The sequence below is a fragment of the Anguilla anguilla genome, chromosome 7 (assembly GCF_013347855.1).
Source record: "Anguilla anguilla isolate fAngAng1 chromosome 7, fAngAng1.pri, whole genome shotgun sequence".
In the NCBI taxonomy this organism is placed as follows: Eukaryota; Metazoa; Chordata; class Actinopteri; order Anguilliformes; family Anguillidae; genus Anguilla; species Anguilla anguilla.
This window is the reverse complement of record NC_049207.1, coordinates 42,184,640-42,209,777: the sequence shown is the minus strand read 5'-3', so window position 1 is coordinate 42,209,777 and position 25,138 is coordinate 42,184,640. Positions and strand designations below refer to the sequence as shown.

At 44.9% G+C, this 25,138-nt stretch overlaps 1 protein-coding gene across 1 annotated transcript in view; it reads right to left on the bottom strand.

Annotated features, from left to right (window-relative positions):
* Positions 1-25,138, bottom strand: part of LOC118231233 (zinc finger CCHC domain-containing protein 7-like) — a 92,672-nt gene that overhangs the window by 25,094 nt on the left and 42,440 nt on the right. The window contains exons 3-6 of the mRNA XM_035424876.1: positions 20,874-20,923; positions 20,645-20,770; positions 19,396-19,566; positions 10,865-10,900 (exon numbers count right to left, since the gene is read on the bottom strand). Of these exons, the coding sequence (XP_035280767.1) occupies positions 10,865-10,900; positions 19,396-19,566; positions 20,645-20,770; positions 20,874-20,923 (383 nt within the window). The remainder of the gene's footprint in view (positions 1-10,864; positions 10,901-19,395; positions 19,567-20,644; positions 20,771-20,873; positions 20,924-25,138) is intronic.

Sequence of the window (25,138 nt, the reverse complement as noted above, 5' to 3'; positions counted from 1 at the left end):
TGTTTGATAGCATATGCAAAAGTACACTTGTAATGAATGTGACCGCTTGGATTTTGAACTTAACTGTGACCCCATATCGACTCAATTGGGCTCACCACACCACATTACAATAGGTTTGTAAGTAAACTTGTGTTTGCGTTTCACCAGTTGACTCAAACAGCTAAATACTAGTATCCACTTGAAATCAGTGCTGATGCTTTATAATTAGTATCGATGTTTAATGAGAAACACTTATAGTTTAAAATGCGAAACAGACAGTTTTGAATCCAGTGACATATATAAACAATGGACACTAAAGCAATGCGCCTACCCTAAGGATAGCGTAACGTACAGTGATCATGAATACAAATGAAATTTAAATAAAAAAACACAGACAAGTCCATTCGTTTATCCTCCGTCAGGAAGCCCTTACGAGAATTAATGAGATGCGGCGGCCGGGCAGGGCCGGTGCGACGGGCCGTTAACCTCTAAAGCTCGGGATATTTCCTGGGTCACTGGCAGCCAACGCGTTTAAGCAGCTCTTTGTGCCGCGGTGCTGTTCGGCTGAGCCAGGCCAGCAGAGACGAACCAAGACCGTGCCACCGCTGTGCGTTTATAACCATCTACCGCCACGGTATAAATAATAATGATTTCAAAATCAAAAAACGAAATGAGACCGTTAATATTTCATGGAATCGATGTATAAGGGGAAAAAATGTGCATGAGCAAAAGTCAATTCGGCGCGTCACGCGCATTGCTGTGCCTGTACTTCCCGTTTAACAGATGGTGACTGTCGAACGAATACCTGCGGCTGGCGAAACTAAGACGGCTATATAAAAGAAATGCTCACAGCATTTCGACATTGGAAAAACTGATATGATATTAATGGACTGAATCCATATATGTGCAGACAAAGGTGGACTGGTATACCAGTGAATGGTAGGCTACATTAGAAAACAAATTTTACGATTTTCAAAATGACACCATCTTACTATGTGGGTTCCTAATGAAACTTTTGGAAAATATGTCAGTTTTTAGTATGGCCTATATGCACAAAGACAACCTTAAACTCGAAAAAACTCAAAAGTCAAAAACGTATTATTAATCCTTTAACAAAAAGGTACATTTAATATAAATGTCTGACACACCCCAAATAAGCAATTTAATAAATACATGGCAATTCAGTCTCTCAAATTTAATTTACTGGCAATATAATATAAATACTTCACATTGTCTTTCAACTTCATTAAAACTGGAAAACTGAATATGTAATTCCTTGTTGGCAATTTTAAAGATAGGCATGTTGAAAAGCAAAGATCCAGTGTGCCTGACAACGCACCACTCCGCACCCTTCTCAGGAGACAACCACTCATCTGAGAGTGGGCAGGCCAGAAGTTACACTTAAAATGGAGCGCTTAAAAAACAGTATTCCTTCCTGGATAGCTAGCTGCAGGATAACCTTGAACTCTCATTCAATAAATAGTTTGTGTTCCATGCTTAAGTATCCATGCTTAAATTGTTTATCCAACACATTGCTTAATGGCATCTATTTATGTGTACACAAGTTACAGCAGGTTCTAACAAGCATTAAGTGCTACATATAGCTATTGAGCTATAGCAGATCTATCGAGATGTTTAGGGAGCTACAAATGGTAATTGCAGAACAGCAGTTTATAAAACATAACTTAGTTTGATATCATTACCTGATACAAGGTTACATATCTAGAACTGAGTCTGCTCTGATATCTCTAACCTGTAGCTTATTTCTCTCTCACTTCTATTTAATTAAAACAGCCCCTCTTATAATGCATCTGTTGCAATGTTAAATTCCCTTTTCCCATATAATAAATTTATAACAAATAATCATAAAATAAAATAAAACAATTTATCTTGCTACCTAGCTTACTTCCTTAATAATATTTTCAAGAATTGCCACTGTATTGCTAGTTAGCCATGAAAAAAAAATTAGAATGACATATATTTACCTGTGACCTTCTTTTAATGAAAGTAGATGTCTAGTCGTGTCGCTAGATACCGTATATTACTTTTTTGGACAGGAAAATACACACATTTCCCGACAGATGTTTGTGTGAGTCATTTAATCAGTGCTGGAAAGTTGGCGCTCCAAGCGGCAACTCTGTGCCAACTTTTAGAGGGAGACATTTAAATGGAATACAGCAGCTTTTTGTTGCGGCCACAGCCAACAAGCTGTCAGGAAATGTTAACAGCAGAATTCGGAGGAGATAAACCAAAGAGGTAAAACTGAAATGTCTGTCGTAATAATCACAATGTGTAGAAAATCTTTTAAGGTGCACGGTAAAATGTTCAGCGTTAAATTAACTCTCACAGAGTGCATATGGTCCCAGTTGGACTCCCATGTACTCTGTTAGAGTTGAATGAACACTCAAAATTTCAATATTTGTGCGTAACCTAAAAAGCTATTTTCATTGTAGCATTTATTGTATGTTTCATAACCATTTCTATATTTATTTACACTGACTATAGTGGAAGATGCACTGCACTGGAAGCAAGTTTAATTGCAGTAATGCAATTTGTCAGATCCACGTATCAGTTTTATTTAACAATTGAAACCAGTTTTAAACTCAAATTTGATATTTCTTCAATCTTTTGTTCATGCTAGTCGTGTTTGTCTGTATTATCCAAGCTGGTCATGTCCCTTCTGCTTCTGCTAAAAGGGAGCCTCTAAAAGAGCATCAATTTGAAATTCGACAGAGTAAGACAAACTTGCTAAGCACCCTACATTTACTTCTTGTTGATGGGGTTTTTGCATTGGCTGTATTTATGTATTTATGTGATCAAAAACATTTAAGAAACGAGCAGCAACGTGATTCGCAATGCAATTTTCTCCCTTCCTCAGACAGTCGGAGAGGTGGAGCAAAGCAATCTGGGCTTTCCATGAGGGTAAGATAAGAGTTAGAGACCAAAACCATGAAATTGTTTCAAATTAACAAAATTGTTGCAGTTATAACCATAAATAAATAACCTCACTATATAGATGCCTACTATACTGTAATGAAGATGAAGAACAATGTAATTCTTTAATCCTTAATTTTTATGGACTTCTTTTTCCAATCTTTCACTTTGGACTTTCTCTCGAGTCACCTTTATTTTTTCCCTCAGTCTCACTTATTTTCTGCCGCTTTGCAAGAAAGTACACCGCGGTAAACCTCACAGTCAAAGTGAGCCCAACGAAGATGTTCGTCCCGCAGGACCTCACTTTTTCCTTGCGTAAATACAAAAAAATAAAAATAAAAAAAATAAATAGTGATGGGTTAACTGTGTAACTGATGCTGTAAGCAACAAGACAATTGACGTTAATATTTGATAAAGAAACAAAAGAAAAACGTACAGCAGCCACACGCCAACACGCATGGAAGAGCACGCATGCCTGCACGCACACACTCAAACAAATACATACGTGTGCATGCGCACACACACGCACATGCACACACAAGCACACACACACACACAAACAAATACATACATGTGTGCATGCGCTCACACACGCGCACATGCACACACACGCACACATGCACACACAAGCACACACACACACAAACAAATACATACATGTGTGCATGCGCACACACACGCGCACGTGCACATACGCTCACATGCACACACAAGCACACACGCACACACCATCCCCCCCACTCACACACGCACACAGACACACAGACACACAAGCCCACACATACACACACACACACACACACATATACACACACACACAAAAACACACACATACACACACACGCACCTACACACACACACACACAATAATCTGTGCATGAGCTGCGCTTTGCGGCTCCACTGCAATCCGGTGGCCGTTTTTTTTGTTTTTTTTTGTGACGCGCAAAACCTTCGTCCTTCAGCAAATCCGCGGTCCCTTCTGCTCACAATTACATCACCTAAGTGACTAGATTGAACCCGGGTCACGTTCCAGTGCCCCCTCCACACACCTGGGGAGACGAGGGGGCTGCGACTCGACAAATATTCCTGGCATCTGTATCCTTCAACAGCTGCCACGAACCTCTGCATTCGATTAGCATTCGCATTTCATTAGCGCAGTCTTTAAAAAAAAAAGAGCACACACACAAAAACACACAAACGCACACACACACACACACACAAAACACAATGCATGCACACGCAGGGATGCATACACACTGTGCACCTTGCGAATAGCGTTTGTGTGTAACTCTGCACAGTACACACCATTTTAAACCAGGGGTGTCCAAACCTTATCTGGAATGGGCCTGTGTGGGTGCAGGGTTTTGTTTTAGCCCAGGACTACGACACCTAATTCGACTAGTTGTCTCATCACGGTCCTCAAACAAGGCCTTTGATAAGTAGAATCAGATAGTCTTAGTGCTGCACTAGAACTAAAACCTTCACCCACATAGGCCCTTTTCCAAGATTAGACACCCCAGATCTAAGCCCTGCACTCCCTAAACCTAAACTGTATCCAGATATCCTCTACTCCCTGAACAGACCCTGCATGGTGCTCAGCCAAAATGCCCAGTACTCCATGCCACTCCTGAGTACCCAGTTTGCATGCCAGACACACTGTTATACATACTTTGTAATGCACACACTGCATCCTGTACACCCTCTATAACGTTTTGTATCCTATGCACTCCTGCACACTCTGCACTATGACCATCCACACACGCGTGCATGCCCGCACAACCGCACGTGCAGGTAAGCACACGCTTGTTCCGCACGCCCCAAACGCGCTCATCATATGCTCTGCGCACTCCAGAAAGTTCACTTTGGGCTGATAAATTCACACTGAAAAATACCATTGAGTCATATGCAATTCCAGGGTGGAGTAGTTCGCACAGGGCATTAGAACAAGCCAGGGGCTTTTGGTGATGGCATTTGGTTAGGGCTGAGATGAAGAACACATGCCGTTTTTTTATTTTATTTTTCTGGCTTCCAATGAAGCAGCTGCACATGGCTGCACATAATGCAAATCTATATCTGGACTGGAAACTCTTGAAATACTTGGGCCTTGTAGCTTCAATATGACCCATAAAAAATCCTTGATTTAATCCTTCAACGGCAAACAGCGTGTTTTGAGTAGAAGAGAGAGAGGAGGGGGGGGGGGGGCAGAGGAAGGGAGGGGAGGGGTAGAAAAGATGCCGGAGAAGAGATGAGAAGAGAAGCGGTGAGAGAGAGGAGCTGAGGAGAGTGGAGAACAGGTGTACAGTATAGAGGGGGTTATTAGAGGGATTGGGATTAGGGAAAATAAGACTGGATTAGAGATCAGAGAGGTGTTACTGGGGATTCGGAGAGCATTCGATTGCATAGGCCACAGAACTGAATAAGCAGCGCAGGAAAAAAATTACCAAGATGGAATTCGATTGGCTACCCAAGAGTGACAAACCGGTTGAGAGATTAGGACGAGATTTTATGTGGCATAGCCGTTGAGGAACTTCTTTTGTAGCCGAAAAGGAAGCCAGTGCGATTCCCAGGTGAGATATTGATCTTGTATCCTTCAGCTACGTAATTCACTGGCAGTACCCCGAGGTACGCGTGGATGTAAATGTGAAATATAAGCAACGGAAATGAGCCTGAAAGAAATACTTCTCAGGAGAGATGCTTCTGCGGGGGGGCGGGGGGCGTACGGGCTGGCGGGAGGGGGTAGGGAAGGAGGGAATACCTCCTGTAAAGACAATGTGAAGACCCCTAACCTCATTTTGTACCGATGCCTTTTCCTCTCTTGATCAGACATATTCAATTTATTCTTCTTGGGGGCGGGGCATTATTTAAAAAAAAAAAAATAGTGCCTACGGGCCAAGCATTTTAAATGTACTGTTTATAAGGCAATTTATGAATAAGATGTGTGGTTCATGTGAACTAAGTGAAGGCCTTCTTAACGCATGGGTACACAGAAAAATATCCACCAGAGTTAATTCACTGGAATGTGGGACCAAATGTTATCGGTTAAGAGTTACATTAACACTGTTAGAATTGAATGAACACATCTTACTGTATGCTATTCTGCCACTATTGGGAGGTTGACAATGCAGACGCAAAGGCTGGATTCAAACTTCTGATGCACGAATATCGATCTGAATAATAGTTCTATAGTTAAAAAAAAAAAAAAGAATAAAGTTTTTTAGTTTAAATGATCAAAAGTCCCAGGGTATGTCTGTGGTGGGCCCCCACTTGACCTGCCCCCCCCCCCCCCCCCCCACCCCCCCCCAGGCGGCCTCCTGGATAGCCCTGATCTTGAATCTTGATCTTGGCCAGTCATGACAGGACAGACTACGGCCACGGCTTTCGAAGACGCGGCGCGCCCTTTCGACGAAAAACGCGGGCGGGGTTTTTTTTTCGGGCGAGCCGGCCCCTCGGCTGGGGAGCCTGCCCGTCCGCCCGCCCGCGCACGCCGCCGCCCGCCGCCGGCGCTCTTCCCCGCTAACAATCTTGCTTTTTCATTAGACAGCGGCGCTAATTAATCTCAAAAGAGCGGAGAGTGACAGACAGCGCCGCGGCGACGGCTCCACTGGCAGGCTGTTTCATGCTTTATCACGTCTTTTAATTGACAAACAACCCGCTCTTTTCTCTTTAGCTGAGGTCTATATTTCGACGGAAGGGGGGTGGGGGTGTGGGGGGGGGGGGGGGAAGGGGGGTGGAGGGAGGGGGGGGGGGGGAGAGAGGGAGAAAAAAAAAAACAGAAAGGAAAAGACGAGGAACGCGTTAGCCGGCGCCGCAGATGTCGGCTCACCGGCGGCCCTGACAACCGTCCCGCGGAACTGTCACGCAGCCGCCATGGCTGCGCACGCCCGCACCTCGGGGGATGCCCTGCCCTACCCCCCCCCCACACACCCCCCACCCCCCACCACCCCCACCCCTACCCCCACCTTCTCTTCCTGCGAGAGGGGGTCACGAAAGCACAGACCTGCATGCAGATGGGTCTCTGCACAAACTTGCCTACGTTCATTTCGCCGTGCATCGCACTGTTGATACTGCATGCCACGTACGTACTGGAATTTACTGTTCATTTCAAAAGTACTGAGACAGTGACACTATTTTTGTTGTTCTGTACTCTAGCACATTTGATGGGAAATAAAACAGTGGTTATGAGGCTAGATCGCAGACTGTCAGGTTTAATTTGAGGGTATTTACAACCATATGGGGTGATCCATGTAGGAATTACGACCCTTCGATACATAGCCCCTCCCCCCATTTTAGAGGAGCAAAAGTAATTGGACAAATAAACAGTCTGGACACCCACAGACATCACCACACTTCACATAAGGTGCATCTTCACTTATGACACTCTGCTAGGGCTGTACTGCAGCCATCTTCATCTTCCTCCTTGTTTCTGTGGCATTTTGCCTTCAGTTTTCAGCAAGTGAAACGCATGTTCAGTTAGTTTTTTTTGGCCCTGAGAAACTCCTTGGTTGGCTTTAGCAGTATGTTTACGGTCAAGGTGCTGCAAGGTGAAGCGCTGTCCAATGTGTTTTGAGGAATTTGGTTGGATCTAAGCAGAAAAAAAAAATGTTTTTGTGAACTTCGGAATTCATCCCACTGCTGGCATCAGCGGTCCCATTATCAATAAAGACAAGTCGGCCAGTTCCAGTAACGATCACTTGACATGGATGCAAATACCCTCAAATTAAAACCGACAATCTGCACTTCAACTCCATTTCAAAGCTAATGTGCGAGAGTACAGAGCCAGAACAACAAAAATCGTTCCACTGTCCCGGTACTTTTGCATTTGACTGCAGCTAAAATGGGAACCCGCATAGAATTCTATGCATGTACGTGAATATGCTCTACACTCACAGACACACACACACACACACTCAGACTCACACAACCACAGACCACAGGCATCAAATTAAAACTGCACTCCCCATTCTGCCACACAGAAAAAAAAAAAACACAATTGCAGACTAGCAACGGAACAAAACTTGAGATTAGAAAACACACACGCGAGCGCGCGCGTGTGTGTGTGTGCGCGCGCCCGTTCTCTCCGCACCAGGGAGTGGACGCACCGCACCGGGCCGGGCGTCGAGCCCCGGGCCCCGGGCCCCGGGCGTCGCTAAACAAAAACCCCGTCGGCCGCAGCGCTCATCGAGGGGATCTGTGTCACTGTTTTTCTGCTTGGCTGGTCAATTTTAACACGAGCTTCACGGCGCCAAAACCACCAGTACTGAGAGAGAGAGAGAGAGCAAAAGTGAGAGAGAGAGAGAGAGAGAGAGAAAGCAAAAGTGAGAAAGAGGGACAGGGAGAGAGTGAGAGGGAGAGAGAAAGCAAAAGAGAGAGAGCAAGAAAGAGAGAGAGAGAGAGGGAGAGAGAGACGGCAAGAGAGAGAGTGAGGGAGAGAGAGAAAGAGAGAGAGAGAGAAAGTGAGAAGGGGAGAGAGAGATTGAAAAAAGAGGGATAGAGAGAGAGAGAGAGGGACAGGGAGAGAGAGACAGAAAGGGAGACAGGGAAAGAGTGAGAGACAGAGGGAGAGAGAGAGAGAGCAAGAGAGAGTGAGGGAGAGAGAGAGAGCAAGAGAAAGTGAGAGAGAGATTGAAAAAAGAGGGATAGAGAGAGAGAGAGGGACAGGGAGAGAGAGACAGAAAGGGAGAGAGGGAAAGAGTGAGAGACAGAGGGAGATAGTGAGAGGGGAAGAGAGAGAGCGAGAGAGAGAGGGAGAGAAGGAGATAGTGAGAGGGGAAGAGAGAGAGAGAGAGAGAGAGAGAGAGTAGGGCAGGCGGGCGAGCGCTTGGAGAACGGGGGGACGCTACCCAACCCGGATAGGCCCGTTTATTAAGGGCTAGGCTTCGCGGGAGCAGGGAGGCGAGATTCGGGGGGGGACTAATCTCCTTGGCAGAGAGTCACGAACGCCCCGCTGCTGGAAGCGACGCCCGCTGTCGGAGGCCGCCGTCTATTAGCGGCGAGACAAAGGGGGAGCTGCTGGGGAGCAGGTTAGCCCTTTCTCCGGCAAATTAAATCCCAACTAATAATGCAAATGAGCTCCCCCCAGTCGGCCCCGACGCGCCGCCACTTCAAAACAAAACGTCGGCGCGGCAACCCACCCAAGGAGCCGTGTCTCATTCTGTTTGACCCCCGAATCCCCCCCCCCCGCCCACCCCCCACCCCCCCGCCCCTCTCCTCCCATGCCCCAAATCCAGCTTTCATAATGACTGCTTCTGAATATTTTTCTTTTTTTTTTCTTTTTTTTTTTGGAGGGGGGTGGTGGTGGGGGGGGTTAAATAGATTGTCTCCAGGAATTTTTCTCATTAATTTAGTTAGTTAACGGGGCTAAATGACTACCCCCCCCCCCCCACCCCCCGCCTTGCCCCCCACAGTTTCAGCAGACTGTGATGAGGATAGTTCCAGCAATCCGCAGACAAACATGATACTACCAAATGGAGGGACAACAGAAGTATAATGCAATGTTCCAATCCCATGTACAATAAAATATGAATTCCAATAAGCGCTGAATGGATCAGTGAACACTTCAATGAGTACGCTCTTACATATATCAAAGTAAGCTACAGTACGTCGCATGCATCCAACAGTGTACAACATCATCACTTCATACACACATACATCACATCATATGTACAATTTCATACGAATAATTTCCTATAACACACTACATAAGTACATACATTTAGAACTAGACACTTAGGACTATCTGAAGGCCTCTCACTGACCAGTGCTGTACGTGTGGATGTGACCCCAGAAAGAAAGCAGCAGTCCTTCAAGCAAAAAAGGACTATGTCTAAGCAACGAAGGCCTGTATTCTTTAAAGAAATGCTAACTGTGCTAACGGTAACACACTATGATGTTCCCCCGTGTCGCCCTGTTGGCATTAGATAACCCCAGCTGGCGCAAATAGCAATAGCGTCCCTAGCCGCGCAAGCTTCACCCTGCAGCGCACGGCAAAATGTTCACTGCTAACTGAACCCTAACATATTTAATTCCGCTCTAGCTGAGTTCACATAAGTCCAACAGGGCTAGGTTTATTCTGTGCAAGTCACAGGTACTCAAAGTTGATTACACTGAACACTGTTCTGCATGGGGAATCTGTACTTCAAAGACTATGAACTGAGAAGATATAAGCTTCGCAGAGAAACCTACTGAATGTGCCCACCGGCACAAACCTAGCTTCCGTGACACTAAGCATGCTGGGATATTAACTCAATTGGCAGATTCCCCGCGACGTGTAAACAAGTGAAGCGAATACTGCAGCTTTTACTGCACCTTTAAAGGTCAGCATTAAATGACATTTAAGAAAATTTTTCATTATAGTACAAACTGGACAGCAGTGTAGCCTGCTTGCTTAAAATATGTCCCCCGTAAACAACTAGTAAATAGCATAAGGAAATCTGATGCAATAACATCTATGAATAATTTCTTTTCGATATATAATCCTGCCATGATAACTTGCTAGTTCCATTTAACACTGTATGTCTGCAAACTGTTAAGTAGAAGGTCTGCCTTACCCTTATAACTAATGAGTGCTAACTAGCTAGGTATTTCAATTATTATTAAAATTAGGCCAAATAATAAGCAAGCCAGAAATGACAGACCACACATAAAGCATATTAACATAGGAAAAATAATAAAATCAGGTTATACTCTTATTATAAGAGTTAAGTTTAACATAAACAAATACGGGTGGCATCAACAGCGTTAGTGTTTATATTCAATTTTCTTCAGATAAAATAAACAAATAAAAATAAATAAATAAATAAAAACAGATAAATAGGACCATATTTCAACACAGAGAACAGCTCCAGAATCACAGTATGCCTGATAAATTCCTCCACAATAGTTATTTTTGCACTGGTTATAGGCGGAAAGGCCTTAGAATGTGACGATATTTTGAAAATGAAATGACACTTACAGTGAGGTGATACTGTCTCCAGATATCTGGGCAGGCCTAAAGAAAACACACACAAGATAATTAAATAAATATGCACTGTGCACATATATTCAAATTCAGTTAATCACAGCACACTTCTAGTTGTGTTTGCACACTAATAAAAAATGCAGGAAATGAGAGGGTAAATACTTGTGCTGTAATAAAAGAGAACACACACGCACATACACACGTATGTGCGCACAAACACACACACGCAGACACACGGACACGCACGCGCACACAACGCACGCGGGCGTGCGCACACACACACAGACGCACGCACGCGCGCGCAGGAGCGCACACGCTCGGTGTGACGGGGCCCTCTGAGAGCGCGTCTAAACAAACACAAACACAAAAGGGCCGCTCCAGACAGTCCCCAGTTGCTCATTTGCCTCTTTTGACACAATAACAGCCGACTGTATGGAGTCCCCACTCAGCCAACTCTCTACCCTATAGGCCCCAACAGCAAAAATCAGCAGACTAGTGCACAGCCAAGGGACAGTCACTTTCGGGGACGAGCGGCAGAGGGACGAAGAGAGAGAGAGAGAGAGAGAGAGAGAGAGAGAGAGAGAAAGGAATGCATAAAGAAGGAAACAAACAGAAAGGAAGAAAGAACAAGGGAAGAAAAGCTTCTCCAGAGACAGAAGAGAAGGGGGGGGGGGGGGGGGGGGGGGGGCGGTAGGGTGGCATGTTTGAATCGACCTTCCTCCCCACCTCTCCCCCCCTTCCATTCTCTCTCTTTAATGAAATGTCCGCAAGAAGCAGAATGAGGAGGAAGCCATTAGGTAGCGCTCAGTAGAGCTGATGTTTATCTGATGACTACCGCCGCACAAATCCGCTCCATTTTTTTTTTTTTTTTTGCTGACAAAGGAGGGTCCGGGGAGGGGGGGTCGGTGTGGAGGGGGGGTCGGGTGTGGAGGGTGAGGGAAGCTTTCCTCATTTGTGAAAAGCGATGCTGAGGATCTGTAACACAAGGCGAACTGACGCAAATAAGCGAGGGGGGGGGGGGGGGGGGGGGGGGGACAGAGGCAAGATCTGCAGGGACGGGGACACGGCGAGGGGTTCGAATTCCACGTCCGCTCACCGCGCGTCTCTCAACGCACGGCGCCTCACCTCAAAACCGCACGCGCGCAAAACGTGTGTCTTTTTTTAAATTAATGATATCCAAGCCCTTCCGTTTTAAATCTATTACATACACGCTTAGCAGACGTCCTTATCTACGGCGGCTAGCGCAGCTCCTGTTTTTTTACATATTATCCGTTCATACAGCAGGGGGGTTTTTCCCGAAACGATTCAGATTAAGGGTACGAAGGCTAGCGCCCCACCTGGTAACTGAACCGGTAACCTTTAGGGTTTAGGAGCCCGGACGCTCCCAGCACGCGGCCTCCGCAAAAACCGCAAACGTGCTACGTTCGCGCCGCCGCCGCGCCGCCCCCGATTAGCGCCGCGCGGCAGCGGCGGCGGCGGCCCTCGGGAACCTCGGGGAAAGGACCGCGCTGAGCCCGGAGAGTGGGCTCCCCGGCGGCGGGAGGGAGGGAGGGAGGGAGGGAGGGAGCGGCCCGGCCCGGCCCGCGCCGTGTCTAATACATTCGCTCCGGGTCGTTCTTACATCCCGGGCACAATTGAAGCGCCCGCGGTGCGGCCGCTTTAGCCCATTTATCCGTTTAGCCGCCCATTTATCCCGCGCTGGTGCCCGGGAGCTGCGGCTGCGGCTGCGGCGGCGGCGGCGGCGGAGGGAGAAAGGGCAGGATGCGGCTGTTTCTCGCGCCGGTGAGCATGCCGCTAACGCTCTCGCCGGTCAGCCTCTTAACCCTTTGAGGAGTAGGCTTTTTGAATGTATTTTGAACATTCTAAGCCAGTGTTCTAGAACGCCTTTGCTCTCAATAGTGATTACCGGTAGCGACTGTTACATCAGCATTAGAATGTTTCAGCTGAGAACATTCTAATCACATATCCGAGATCTTACGCCTTAAAGCACTGGCCTGCGATTGTGCTGAGTTCACAATATATTTTCCACTTTAAAAATAGTTAGGGCTTTAGATAATCTATAGCTGGAAGAAAATAGATACACAAATAAAAATGTAAAAATACTGTGAACTAAGTATGGTATTTAGCAATTAATTTTCTATTGTTGGCTCTATTATTAACACTATCATTACTAATAAGAAAAGAAATAATAATACAATCAGCTTTAAAAAATGACCAGGTGAAAAATGATTTTGTTGAACATGCCAGCCATTTATAAATGTCCTAAATGTCCAATCAATACAACTATTGCTGGCTAAACTAGTAAAAACCTGGTATAGCTTTCAAGGTTTAAGCACATTGTAACAATATGTGATGTGGCCAGATACCATAAAATATTTTTTAAAAGGACAGATTGGGTGTATATGCTGTACATATAACATATCCCCCTGAGACCCAGCAGGAAAAAAAATTTATGACATAATGTTGGATGACAAGAACACGCTGCAGTGAAAATATTTTCTAAATTATGATTTATTTCATTTTTACAGAACGTCCCTTTTAGTCTAGGTTTCAGCATAGCAGAATATATGGTTCTTGAGATTAAGAAGAGAGACAAATGTCTACAGGGAGGCATGCTGGAAAGGTAGAAACACACACATACGAGATGAGATATTCTTAATACAGATCCTCACTGGCCAGTAGTTTTCTGCATCATCTTTCAACCCCCCAAAATTTAAATTCCATGTAATTCAGTGTAATCTCTGAAAATGTGTGAGAATACCAGAATATTTTAAAACTTTGAAACTTTAATTTCATGTAAATGCTAACTGTACACAATTAAGTTTAGTTCTATGACTTTGCATACGTGACAGGAAATTGCCTCTTACACAAGGAAATACATATAACCAAAATGATCATAAATGGTAAGCATAAAAAAGCAGTTGCACCATCACATGTCTATGGCTACATATACGGACAATAGTGAACATCACTCATTATTTTTGGTAATCTATTTACTAACTTTATACACAAAATACATCTTCTGTATGTATATGTGGGTGCTGAATGTAAGATATGCGATGTGTCTGTTTTATATCTCTACGACACTGATGAGGATGAGTCAGAATATGGGGAGCACTGTGTATCTCCCTGCATGGCTTTTCTGCTGGAGAGTTACTCACACAAAGGTCCCCCTCCCATTCCTAGGGGCACCACTCAATAATGCCTCCTAAATATTCAGACTTAAGGGCAAGACCCTGTTTATGAAATTTCATTTAGTTTTATCAACAGAAAATGAATAGAGTGGGTTTACTGGATCTCATAATGTGATGTGTGTGTGACCAACACAATGCTTACAGCATTCTTGTTCAGAGAATTGTTCAGAGAATTACAAACAAAAGTGTGTGTGTGTGTGTGTGTGTGTGTGTGCGTGTGTGTGTGTGTGTGTGTATGTGTGAGTGTGTGTGTGTGTCTGTGCCATCTGACTAAAAAACTGAACACCAGTTCAACATTGTGGAATTACATACAGTATGCCATTCGGTGTGTAATAGCCACAGTCAAATGGTGTAAAGACATAATAACGTTGTTCTGCTGACAGAAGGAATATCAGTCTACAGTCTCGTTCTAATTTCCCAGCAGGAAATTGCATTTTAAAATCATCAAAAATTAAGTCACTTTGTAAAGCCATAAAACTACACGATTTATAATTTCCTATAATTTCAAATTACTTAAATGGTACACATTTACAGCAAAAACAAAATCTAATATTTAAGGTTACGCCATATAACATTTTTTTGAGGGGAGGGGGTTTTTTCTTGTGATTTTTGCAATGAATCAAACAACGCATAGGTAAAAAGTTCTTAATTATATTCACTTCTAAAAGTGTTGCTCTTTTGAAAACCTTATCTGTCACTGACTCGGATATGCATAAATATCTCTTTAAAATTAAGTGAACTAATAGTAAATGGCTAATTCAAAACTGCAGAGAATAATAATTAAAGATTCAACTGCGTTCCTTTTCGAGAACTTAATATGGGAAGAACTGAATGTAACATACTATAGTATAACATCATGCATAAGCATTCTGACTAAAGGTTGCAGTTTATGTCAGTAGATATCAGGATATCAGTATACATTGTGAGGCATTTCAGAGAAGAAATTGCCCAGATGCGATACTGCACAAATTTTACCTTCTAGGAAACTGTGTTATGTATGTAACATGCAGTATGCAGCTGTGAATGCAAAGTGCTTGCATCTTTATTTAAAAAAATATATACTAATGCCAAATGGGCAGTCTCATTCATTGGTAACACCCATGCAGAAGACTGACAATTTGATTCTGCATGTGTGCATTATGTCTCTTTGTTCTCTCTTTCTGTGTGTGCCTACTTAGGTCATAGTTTGTGTTTATGTCATTCTTCTAACATTCAACTATCAATGTATTTCTCATACAAATACAAATACTATACGGAACAATTAATGTATAATGCTATATTACTCTGACAGTGAGACTAATGCTTACGTCTATTTTATTTCCTGTTTTCACAAATATGAATAGGCCACACTACAGAATGCTAAATTTTCACCATTTTTGTTGTTGCTGCTTATCACTGCTGCTGATGATAAATTCAAGCATTATTAGTCAAGGAGAAATCGTCTGCCATTGAAGCTCATACCTGTATTTGCCTAAACGATTAAAACCTTTTAAAAGTAAATACATGACTATTTTAATTTGTCCCAGCCAGAATTAAAATAGCCATGTCAAAACATGTGTGCCAAAGGGGTGTGGGTTCAAAATGGAAGCATGACTTAATCTATACTGCTATCTGCTCCTCAAACCAGAATGTCAGTGCCTCAGTACACTGCCCAGGTGATTCTGTCAGAATACACCAAAGCAAGCATTCAACTAAGTCTGTTACAAAGGCATATATTACAAAATTCAGCCAATCAGTGATAGACAAATATGTAACTTATTCAGTGCATATCTAAAATGGGTGCAAAACAAAACATTGCACATTGGCAACGCACAAGATACAATCCTTATCTGAGCAGACAGCTTAGAAGATGTCACCTACTGAAACTGCTGGAGCAATACTGCCACAACTGGGCTCTGGCAGAAAATGAAAAAAGAAATTCACATCTCTTGAAAAAGCACCAAACCCAGGAAAGCAGAAAATGCTTTATTCTAGAACACACCACCAAAAATACACCCGAGTTATGATGACCTCTTTTCTGTACAACCAAAATATTTTGTAAAATACATTCACATCAGAATTTTGTCTAAAATGCTGGCAGTGCCATCCAGCCTGCTGTGATACAAAGAAGCTAAAAGTGCGGCTTTCTCACTCTACTCTCTACTAAGATGGAAGACATTCAGTTAAACTCCTTTATTCAAAATTCTGTAAAATCACACTGCTAATACAAAAGAATATCCCTATGGACCAATAGATATCAACCCGGCCGCTCCAGGACTGTAATTCTTAGGGACTAATTACCTTTTTTTACAGTACAAGAAGCACAGATCACATGGGACTGACAGTAGCTTCCTCAAACTGCTTGAGTCTGCACTGAGAGAATAAAATAAACTCTTCAGAAGGCAAAGAAATAGTTCTCTCTCTTGTATTTACAATCTTGGCCTAATTTGAAAACTGTATGTCAAACTTAATTTACAAGCGAACCATACACTCCTTGTATCAAAGCATCTATGTATAAGCTTCACAAATTTATTTGCATAGATGTTTTTAGAATATATCAGATGTGCTCCCTTTCATTTCTGAAAAGTGAATAATAAATTATGTCAGACCTATGTGGGCTCTTTTATTCTACCCATCTAATGTTTAACAGACTCAGGGAAGGTCTGGCAGTCATCAGCTAACAAAGATGCTATATATAAAAAAGATTCTGGAATGACGATTGCTAGAGGACAAATTTCCATGGCACACCAAGGTGATTTCCCAAGCCTGTCAGCTCACCCTTGGTCTGTTTAGGCAGCAGTCACCTTAATCATGCATTTACATTGACTTCCAGTATGACTCATAATAAATGCATAAGTGGCTCTAAAATATTATATTAAACACAACAGTCAGGTATGTACTGTAAATTTGCTTACAATACAGTATGTATTACTGTTATAGTTACCATTCATGTGATTACAATGCCAGTAAGACATGTACGTAGGTTGCCTGTCATAATTTTTGTCCATCTAATACTTGTATACTATTCTTCGGCAATACAGTATTCGCAAAGTGTTCTTCCGTGCTAATAAGTATACTGAACTGAACTGAACAGAGACTGAGAATAGTAAGGGGGGGGGGGGCGCAGAGGTGACGGCACAGCTGAAGGAGACGAGGCAGAGAGAGAGAAGACATGTTTAATTTAATTGAGTGTGGTACTGCAGTTTAAGGAGATTGCCAAAGGTGGGAGGTAAAGGGTAAAACAAGACAAGTAGCAGTGTATGAACAGAGGAGCAGGGGAATGGAGGGTAGAGCGGGAAAACAGGAGGGAGGACGGAGGAGAGAAAGACGCTGGAAGAGGAATCGAGGGAGAGACAGGAAAGGAGGAAGGATGGGACGGTTGGGGTAAAAGAGGAGCGAGATGAGGCAGAATGAAGCCGAAGAGAGACTCAGGGACAGAGAGAGAGAGAGAGAGAGAAAAGATAGAGCTGGTGTGTGAAGTGACAGACAGGGCAGACTGCGACCCACACCATTTAAGAGCTTGTCTTGTCAAATCCTTGAAAAGAACCCCCCAACCTGCTCGCCCCCCGCACCCCCCCAGCCCCCCCACCCTCAGACTGACATCGGGGTGCGGGTACGTCGGGGCTGACAAGCGGAGCGCGCGGAACACGGAGCACGTGACACGCGGGGACTGCACACCGCCTGTCTTAATGAGAGACAGAGCTGGCCCTGGGGACAGGAGCCCTGCTGCCACCCGCCATACACTCTGAGAGAGAGAGAGAGAGAGAGAGAGGGAGAGAGAGAGAGAGAGAGGGAGAGAGAGGGAGAGGGAGAGAGAGAGAGAGAGAGAGTGTGTGTATGTGAGAGAGAGAGAGAGATAGAGAGAGAATGTGTGTGTGCGAGAGAGAGAGAGAGTGTGTGTGTCAGAGAGAGAGACAGAGAGTGTGTGTGCGTGAGAGGGAGAGAGACAGAGAGAGAGTCTGTGTGTGTGTGTGAGAAAGAGAGAGAGAGAGAGAGAGCACTACAGACAGCAGAGAAAACTGTCAAACATACTGTAAAAATGTCTCATACAGGGATTCACACTGCACACTAGTACAAAGAAAGACAACGCAAACACACATACACAGTCAGAACAACAGCACGAACATTCCCACAAAGAGACACTCCGACACTATGTCTCAAACAGACACAAAAATATGCATACACTGAGACATTATGCGCAGATAGATACTCAGAAAAAGGAAAGATTAAGATCCTCAAACACAGAGACAACACAAGCAGTCCCTCGTACAGAGCCGGCGCTCCATACTGTAATCGCAGGGACCGTTGAAAAACACGTTCACACCTACAGTACAGACGTTCGTACCTACAGTGCTGCGCGCCGTTGTCTGAATCGCACGGGGCCACCCCGATGCAGACCTTATACAATTATAATAAGGGCGGATAAGCTCGAAGCGGTGTTTTCAGTCGGAATCGTAATTATGTGTAAGTGATTACAGTTACATTAAAATGTAATAAACACTGAGGCATCGGGGACACGGGTTCTGTAATTGTCATTGGCAGTCATTAAAATCACCCTTCGGCTGCTCCCGCGCCCGCTTACTTGTAAAATATCAAGCATGGCGGAGACATAACTGGGCCGTAATTGATCGACTATATCAATTACATTTTTACACAATCGTAATTGACCTCGGGGTCAGGCATTACAGTCAATTAAGCGGCGGCTCGGCGGGCGAGGGAGGGGACGTCGGCGGCGGGCGCGGGCGCGGGCGCGGGCGCGGGCGCAGGGCGGCTACGTCCCCCTCCTGGAGCTGGCCGGGGCGGGGCCGAGCGGCCGAAACCGGGCCGCGTTTCCAAAAAGCTCGCTTCCTGGACTTGCTGAGAGACGTTGCTCACTAGCGCAAGTGCGACTGGCTCCAGTATAGGTGTTTTCAGCCACCGGTTTCAATGCAAGTCAATGGTAACAATATGGTAAAAATACGAAGTCAATAACTTTTCCCCACAAGAACCTGCGGTCACAATAAGTGCCTTTTCTTTGTCTAAAGTCTTCCCATGTGCCTGTTTGTTAAGTGTTATTTGGACAAAACTTAAATTTTTTTTTGGATGAATCAGGGACAGTTTGTGTCACTGCTGAATCACTGTATCTCACGAGCTTAGTGGACGACCGGGACTTGGCCGAACTTCACGCCCATATAAGGGTCCCCCTTTTCCCTACTGCGCAGTCTCTGCCTCCAATTCGTGCAACATGGCGGCACCCACAAGCGGCATTTCTGGGGCTTCAAAGCACTTTTCACCAAACCCTGGGAGAGTCAATGGGTGACATCACAGTGACTTGGTCCACATTTTTTCCTACGGCCTACGGGCGGGACTCACGTCGTGGAAGTGGCCGGTCACGCCGCAGCGGTGGCAGCGCTTGTGCCAGTAGGCCAGCTCCAGGCAGTCCTCGAACCCGTGGCCGGGCAGGCAGCAGTTGGGGCAGTATCTGTGGGAGCAGGCGTGCTGGAGGTGCCCCTCGTCCCCACACAGCAAGCAGGACGGACGCTTCTGCACACAGGAGAGCCAGACAAAGCTTCATAGCAGGGGGTGCTATAAGAGGTGCCCACAGTTCATTGAAAAATAAACCCAGGGAAAGTGTTTTGTTGGCCTCACCAATGACTACCACTCTCCATTCGCCAAACCAGTCTCCAAACCACTGTCAGAGACATTGCTGGGAGCTTGGTGTGCCCAAATATTAGTGTGTCAAAATACTGGTGCAAGCTTGGTTTGTCCTGGGTTTCATTTTCAAATATTGTAGAACATTAGAGATATGAACCACAGAGTTGGTGGTAGGACCGGCTAACCAAACTAGGTATGAAACTGAAAGGAGCGTATGCAATTATGCCTTATCAAGTGCCTTATTCTTAAGGTAAATACAGTGAATTGGCATGACTAAAGAATTTAAGTCAATAGTATTAAATATAGATGGGAGAACAAAACATTTATTTGAGATGATAAACATGGCGGATCACTGAAGAATGAAAAGGAGACGTTTGGAAAAGCTAACAGAAAAAAAAAGTTCAACTGCTGGTTTTATAAATGGTTAGATTTGAGACAAAAGGAGAGTAGCTTCTTTTTTAGTATAGCTATCGTATGTTACAAGCGATACTGTCAATTCATGCATTTTCACATTATTTTTCAGTTCAGAACAAACCTTTCCCCTAAAATTTCATATCTTGGCAGTTGGACTTTATTTGAAAATTGTCAGTAAATAACTTTCAGGTTCCTTCCAATACTCAAAAATATCAGAAATTTACAGCAGATATACAATCAGCTTTTAGATCATTTTTATTCATACTGTTTATTGGGAAGCAGCACAAAATCGGTTTTGATCGTATGTGTTTGTGCATGGGTGTTTTGTAGTCTTGTTTAAACAGCCTCAGACCCAAGGGTCACATGATCTTCAATTTGTGGTTGCAGTTTCTCAGTGGTCTCAGGTTAATTTGGTCAGATACTATATACCATGACCTGTGGCAAAAAAAAAACGTCTGCAAATTTTACACTGAAAGTCTGTTAAATAGTGAAGGTACAAAATTGTACCCATCTCAGGTTAAATTCCAACCCATTTTCGCTTTGTATACTGTACCTTTGGAACAGGGCAGTCCCTGGAGAAATGGCCAGTCTTCCTGCAGTTCTGGCATGCGACGCTCTTGGTGGCGTTGTAGTAGCGGTATGCACGTTGCAGGGAGGGGCATCGGCTGCCAATCTGAGCCTAAAGACCAGAGACAAAAATCAGTTTGACTTTGGTCAGATACCATATACCATGACCTGTGGCATGTGCAATCTAACTCAGAGCCAGGAAAGATTGAAAATACCTCCATGTCCTTCTCAGAAACTGTCCAGTCGTGAGCATTGTTTCCATCTTCTGTTAAAACAAAATACATCGGAGGTTAATCACGTGAGGTAAGTCACAATTTGCAGTCAGAACTGGCACCTTATTCGCCACATCAAAGGCCTGGGCCACCCCAAACACTGTTACATTACCTCTGCTTGAAAGGAAACTGTATGGAAGACCAGCAGCAGTCTCTTGGAATCCATCTCACCAAAGTATATGTGTGGTTTAAGTAGCGCAAATTCTGTGCACGCTGCTTTTGAGTTTCTCGAAGTGTATTTTTCTTGCTTTAGGACATGAACCCCACAATTCCTCGACAAAAGCCATTGTAAAACCAGCAGGATCCAGAAGCTCTCTGTGAATATCTAAAATATCCTTCAGGGTATGCAAAAAATAGCCTGGGCCAATCAAAAACCGTAGACTGAAACTGAAATAACATCAAAAAATACCCCACAAAGTGAACTATCCCTCTGAGGCCTCGATTGACTGTCAGAGAGATGAACGCAGCCAGCTCCTCAGCAAATAATCTGTAGAGTCTTAAACCTCAGCGGGGAAAACGTGGTGAAGAGAGTAAGCTTTTCTGGAGGGAATTACAGATAAATGTTGCCGGCATAGATTATTTGACACGGCCTGCTTTGTATGCCGTAAAAGGTCATTCGATGGAGATGCAAGTCAATAAATGGCAAGACCGCATGCATTCTGCAACACCAAGGCAAAGCCGGGAGTTCATATGAGGCCGCTTGCGTAGAGTGTGGCAAATGGCACATGCAGCAAGAAGAGACCGACAGATTATGTGATTTTAAACAGTCACCATTGCGGTCATAAGGCCTTTTGGAGGCTGATAATACATTTACACATAAGATATATGAATGCATTTATGTAGCTGGATAATTACAATACAATACAATACAATACAGTTATTCAGGAAAAAAACGAGATGCTTTACGGGATGCTGTGGGGAGTGAGAAGGATGAAGTGTTTGTGTGTGTGTGTGCGTGAATGTGCGTGAGCGCATGTAGGTGTCTGTGCATGTAAGTATCCGAGCTTGTGTGTTTATGTGTGGGTTTTTGTATACATACGTGCACGCGTGTCTTTGTAATGCATGCGTGCTAGCGTTAGCATGGGAACTCATATGCATATGTGTGTGTGTGTGTGTGTATGTGTGCGCGTGCGTATGTGCATATTAGGTGCATGTGTGCTAGGGGGTTGGCCTCAGAAACAATCGTGTGAACTAGAGCTTGTCTTGCCAATAGGCCGCTGGAGGGAAAAAGGGGGAGGAGGGGGGGGGGGGGGGAACAACTGTCATGCCCTGTATCAGGAGGGGTTCTGGGGCTCTCTCTATAGAGCCTCATCACAAAGGAAAGGAAACGTTCATTTAATGCGCCCCTCCTCACTGAAGTTTGGGTGGTGGATGGGGGGTGGCGGGGGGGGGGGGGGGGTATGGTACCAGCAGAGGATGAACTCTCGGTCTGAAATGTGTGAGGATGAATAGACAGCGAACGACAACAGGAAGGAGCCATCTGAGAGACAGAGGAGAACGGCCCCGATTGCATGACGCCATTTTCCATATCCTGTCCAAGAAAACGGCTCACGCCGTGCACTTTGAGCATCTAGTGAATGCGGCTCTGTGTGAGCGAGCGCTATACTGTGAAGAACAGGGCCTGCTGAAGTCTACACAACAGAAAACAGGGTTTGGACAGGGGGGGTTTTGGTTTGACAGCAATATGCGGTCAAATATGTGGCAGGGAATCACACAACAACATAGCCTTTTTGCTACACCGTTAAAAAAAAAAAAAAAAACGTCTGCAAATTTTACACTGGAAGTCCGTTAAATAGTGAAGGTACAAAATTGTAAACTGCCAAAATGTAAATAATTATATTATTTATGGAGAAACGCCATAATACATTTTGCATTTCTGAGATATACAGCCGGCTACTGTATGTTTAACATATTGTTACAGTGATTCATAAGGAAAATTTCTGGCAACCCAGTCCCCAGTATTTTACTGTAAAAATGACTTTTTTTCAGTGTAGGGAATGGACAATTTACTTGACACTGGTGGCAGCATTGCACAATGAAACACGGTCCAGAGGCCCTTTGTAAGCATGACAAACTAACGAAGAGAGAAAGCAGAGACAATAACAGATGGAGAAGCTCAGAAGGTTCCATGGCAGGGGATTGAACCACCCAAGCCTCACGAGAGGATTTGTACGGGAGTAAGTTGCACTACGGACTGTGCCACACATCTCACCAACCTTGCGATCTTTAGAGCATCCGTCGGTTCCTGAAAACAGCTTGCAATTCAAGCATGAGATTTTCTTGCAACATCCAAAACACTGGTGGTGCCTCTGCCGTTAGGTCAATGGATAAGTCTGTACTGGACCCAGGCTCGTGACAGGAAAGGGTGGCCATTTTGGATCCTGGCTGGAACCGAGGCGCCTGAACCGCCAGGCTCCGCCCACTCGGCGCATGCTACCGTGTAACGGCTGATCGGTTGAGGCTGCCTTATGTGCGCAAGTTCGTCCGGCAGCGCTTGAAAGCGTTCCATTCAAGGTGACCCCTGGGCACTGCTGACAAACACTAACCTTAATATTATCAAGGTACTGTATATCTGTGCAGTATATAATGTTACATACTATTATATCCAAAGGGCAACTTAAAGGGGCATGCAACCAAGAGGACGTGGAAACCCAGAACTGTCTCCTCTCGCAATACACAGTTGGGGTAAACGAATCCTCTGGCGAGAGGAAGACAGAGAGAGAGAGAGAGAGATGCGCAGAGAGATAAATAGAGAGAGATGAGAGAGAGAGAGGGAAGGGAGCAGAGAGTAAACACGACAGATGCTACCTGTCTGTCTCATAGGTACGCTAATTAATAGAACGGGGGACTCATGAAAAGAAGGAAAATAGGACTGTAAAAAAAGGGGGGGCGGCGGGGGGGGTGGTGGGGGGGGGGAGTGCCAGTTCGTCAGCGGTGCCAGAGCGAAGAACAGCTAATGAATTCGGGCTGACTAATAGCCTGAACGGGAGAAAAGCTGGTTTCCGGGAGCCTGATGTCCCAGGCACCAGCGACAACAGAACGGCTGTGTACGTGTGGCTAATTAACCATGAACACCGGCTCTCCTGGGAGAGAGCGAGAGAGAGAGAGAGAGAGAGTGAGAGTGAGAGAGAGAGAGAGGAGAGAAATATCAGAGGAGGAGAAATAAAGAGGAGAGGAAGAAATCTCTTCTCTCAAAACTGCAGAAGAACGAAGAAAAAAGAACCGCTCCTCCTCCTCTCGAAGGGAAAGCGTCGACTTCTGCGCCTCTTCTTTTTCGCGAATAACCCTCCAGAGGTCACCCTCACCGCTGGAGAGAGAGGAGGAAGCCGTCGGAAGGCACACATTAACGCTTTCGTAATTCACTCGGCCCGACGAGACCGCCGCACAATTAGATTACGGCTCCGGTGAGTCTGATTAAATACGGCGGCATTGACTCCCGTCACCACGCGCCGAGAACACATCATTTCTCCGCGCCCGTTCAGCGCGAAGGAGCGTTCTCCAATCGCAGCGAGCCAGGCAGAGAGGACGATGGGAAGACAGACCGATGGAGACGGAGAGAACGATGCGTGTTAGCTTGAAAAGATGGAAAAGAGAACGAACAACAGAACTCAAATGCAAAAGCAGAAAGTATTGTAGGTGTTTTCCCCCTACAGTACAGTAAGGGCTTGCAACACGGAGTCGGGAACACAAACATAACTATATGCATACATATATAGCAACCTACACAAGGAAATTAACTCTTATACAAAGGCATGGATACATGAGCACCGAAATGCAAACAAAACCCATACACAGGGACTGCATGTGCATACACACAGACACGCACGCACACACACACACAAACATACGCACACACACACAAGCACACATGTACATGCATATACATATGGACAGATAGAAGCACACACGCACACACACACACACACACAAACAAATGCACACACACACACACACACACACACACACACACAAACAAATGCACACACACACACACACACACACACACACAAACAAATGCATACACACACACACACAAGCACATACGTACATACATACATACATAAATATGGACGCGCAGAGGCACACGCACACACAATCATATGCACAGAAACACACACACACAAAGCTTATGTTAGCCTCTCTCGCCCGTCTCCCCTGACAACCCCCCTCAAGTGTAACCACGCGGCCTCACCCTGTCCCGGGGCGGA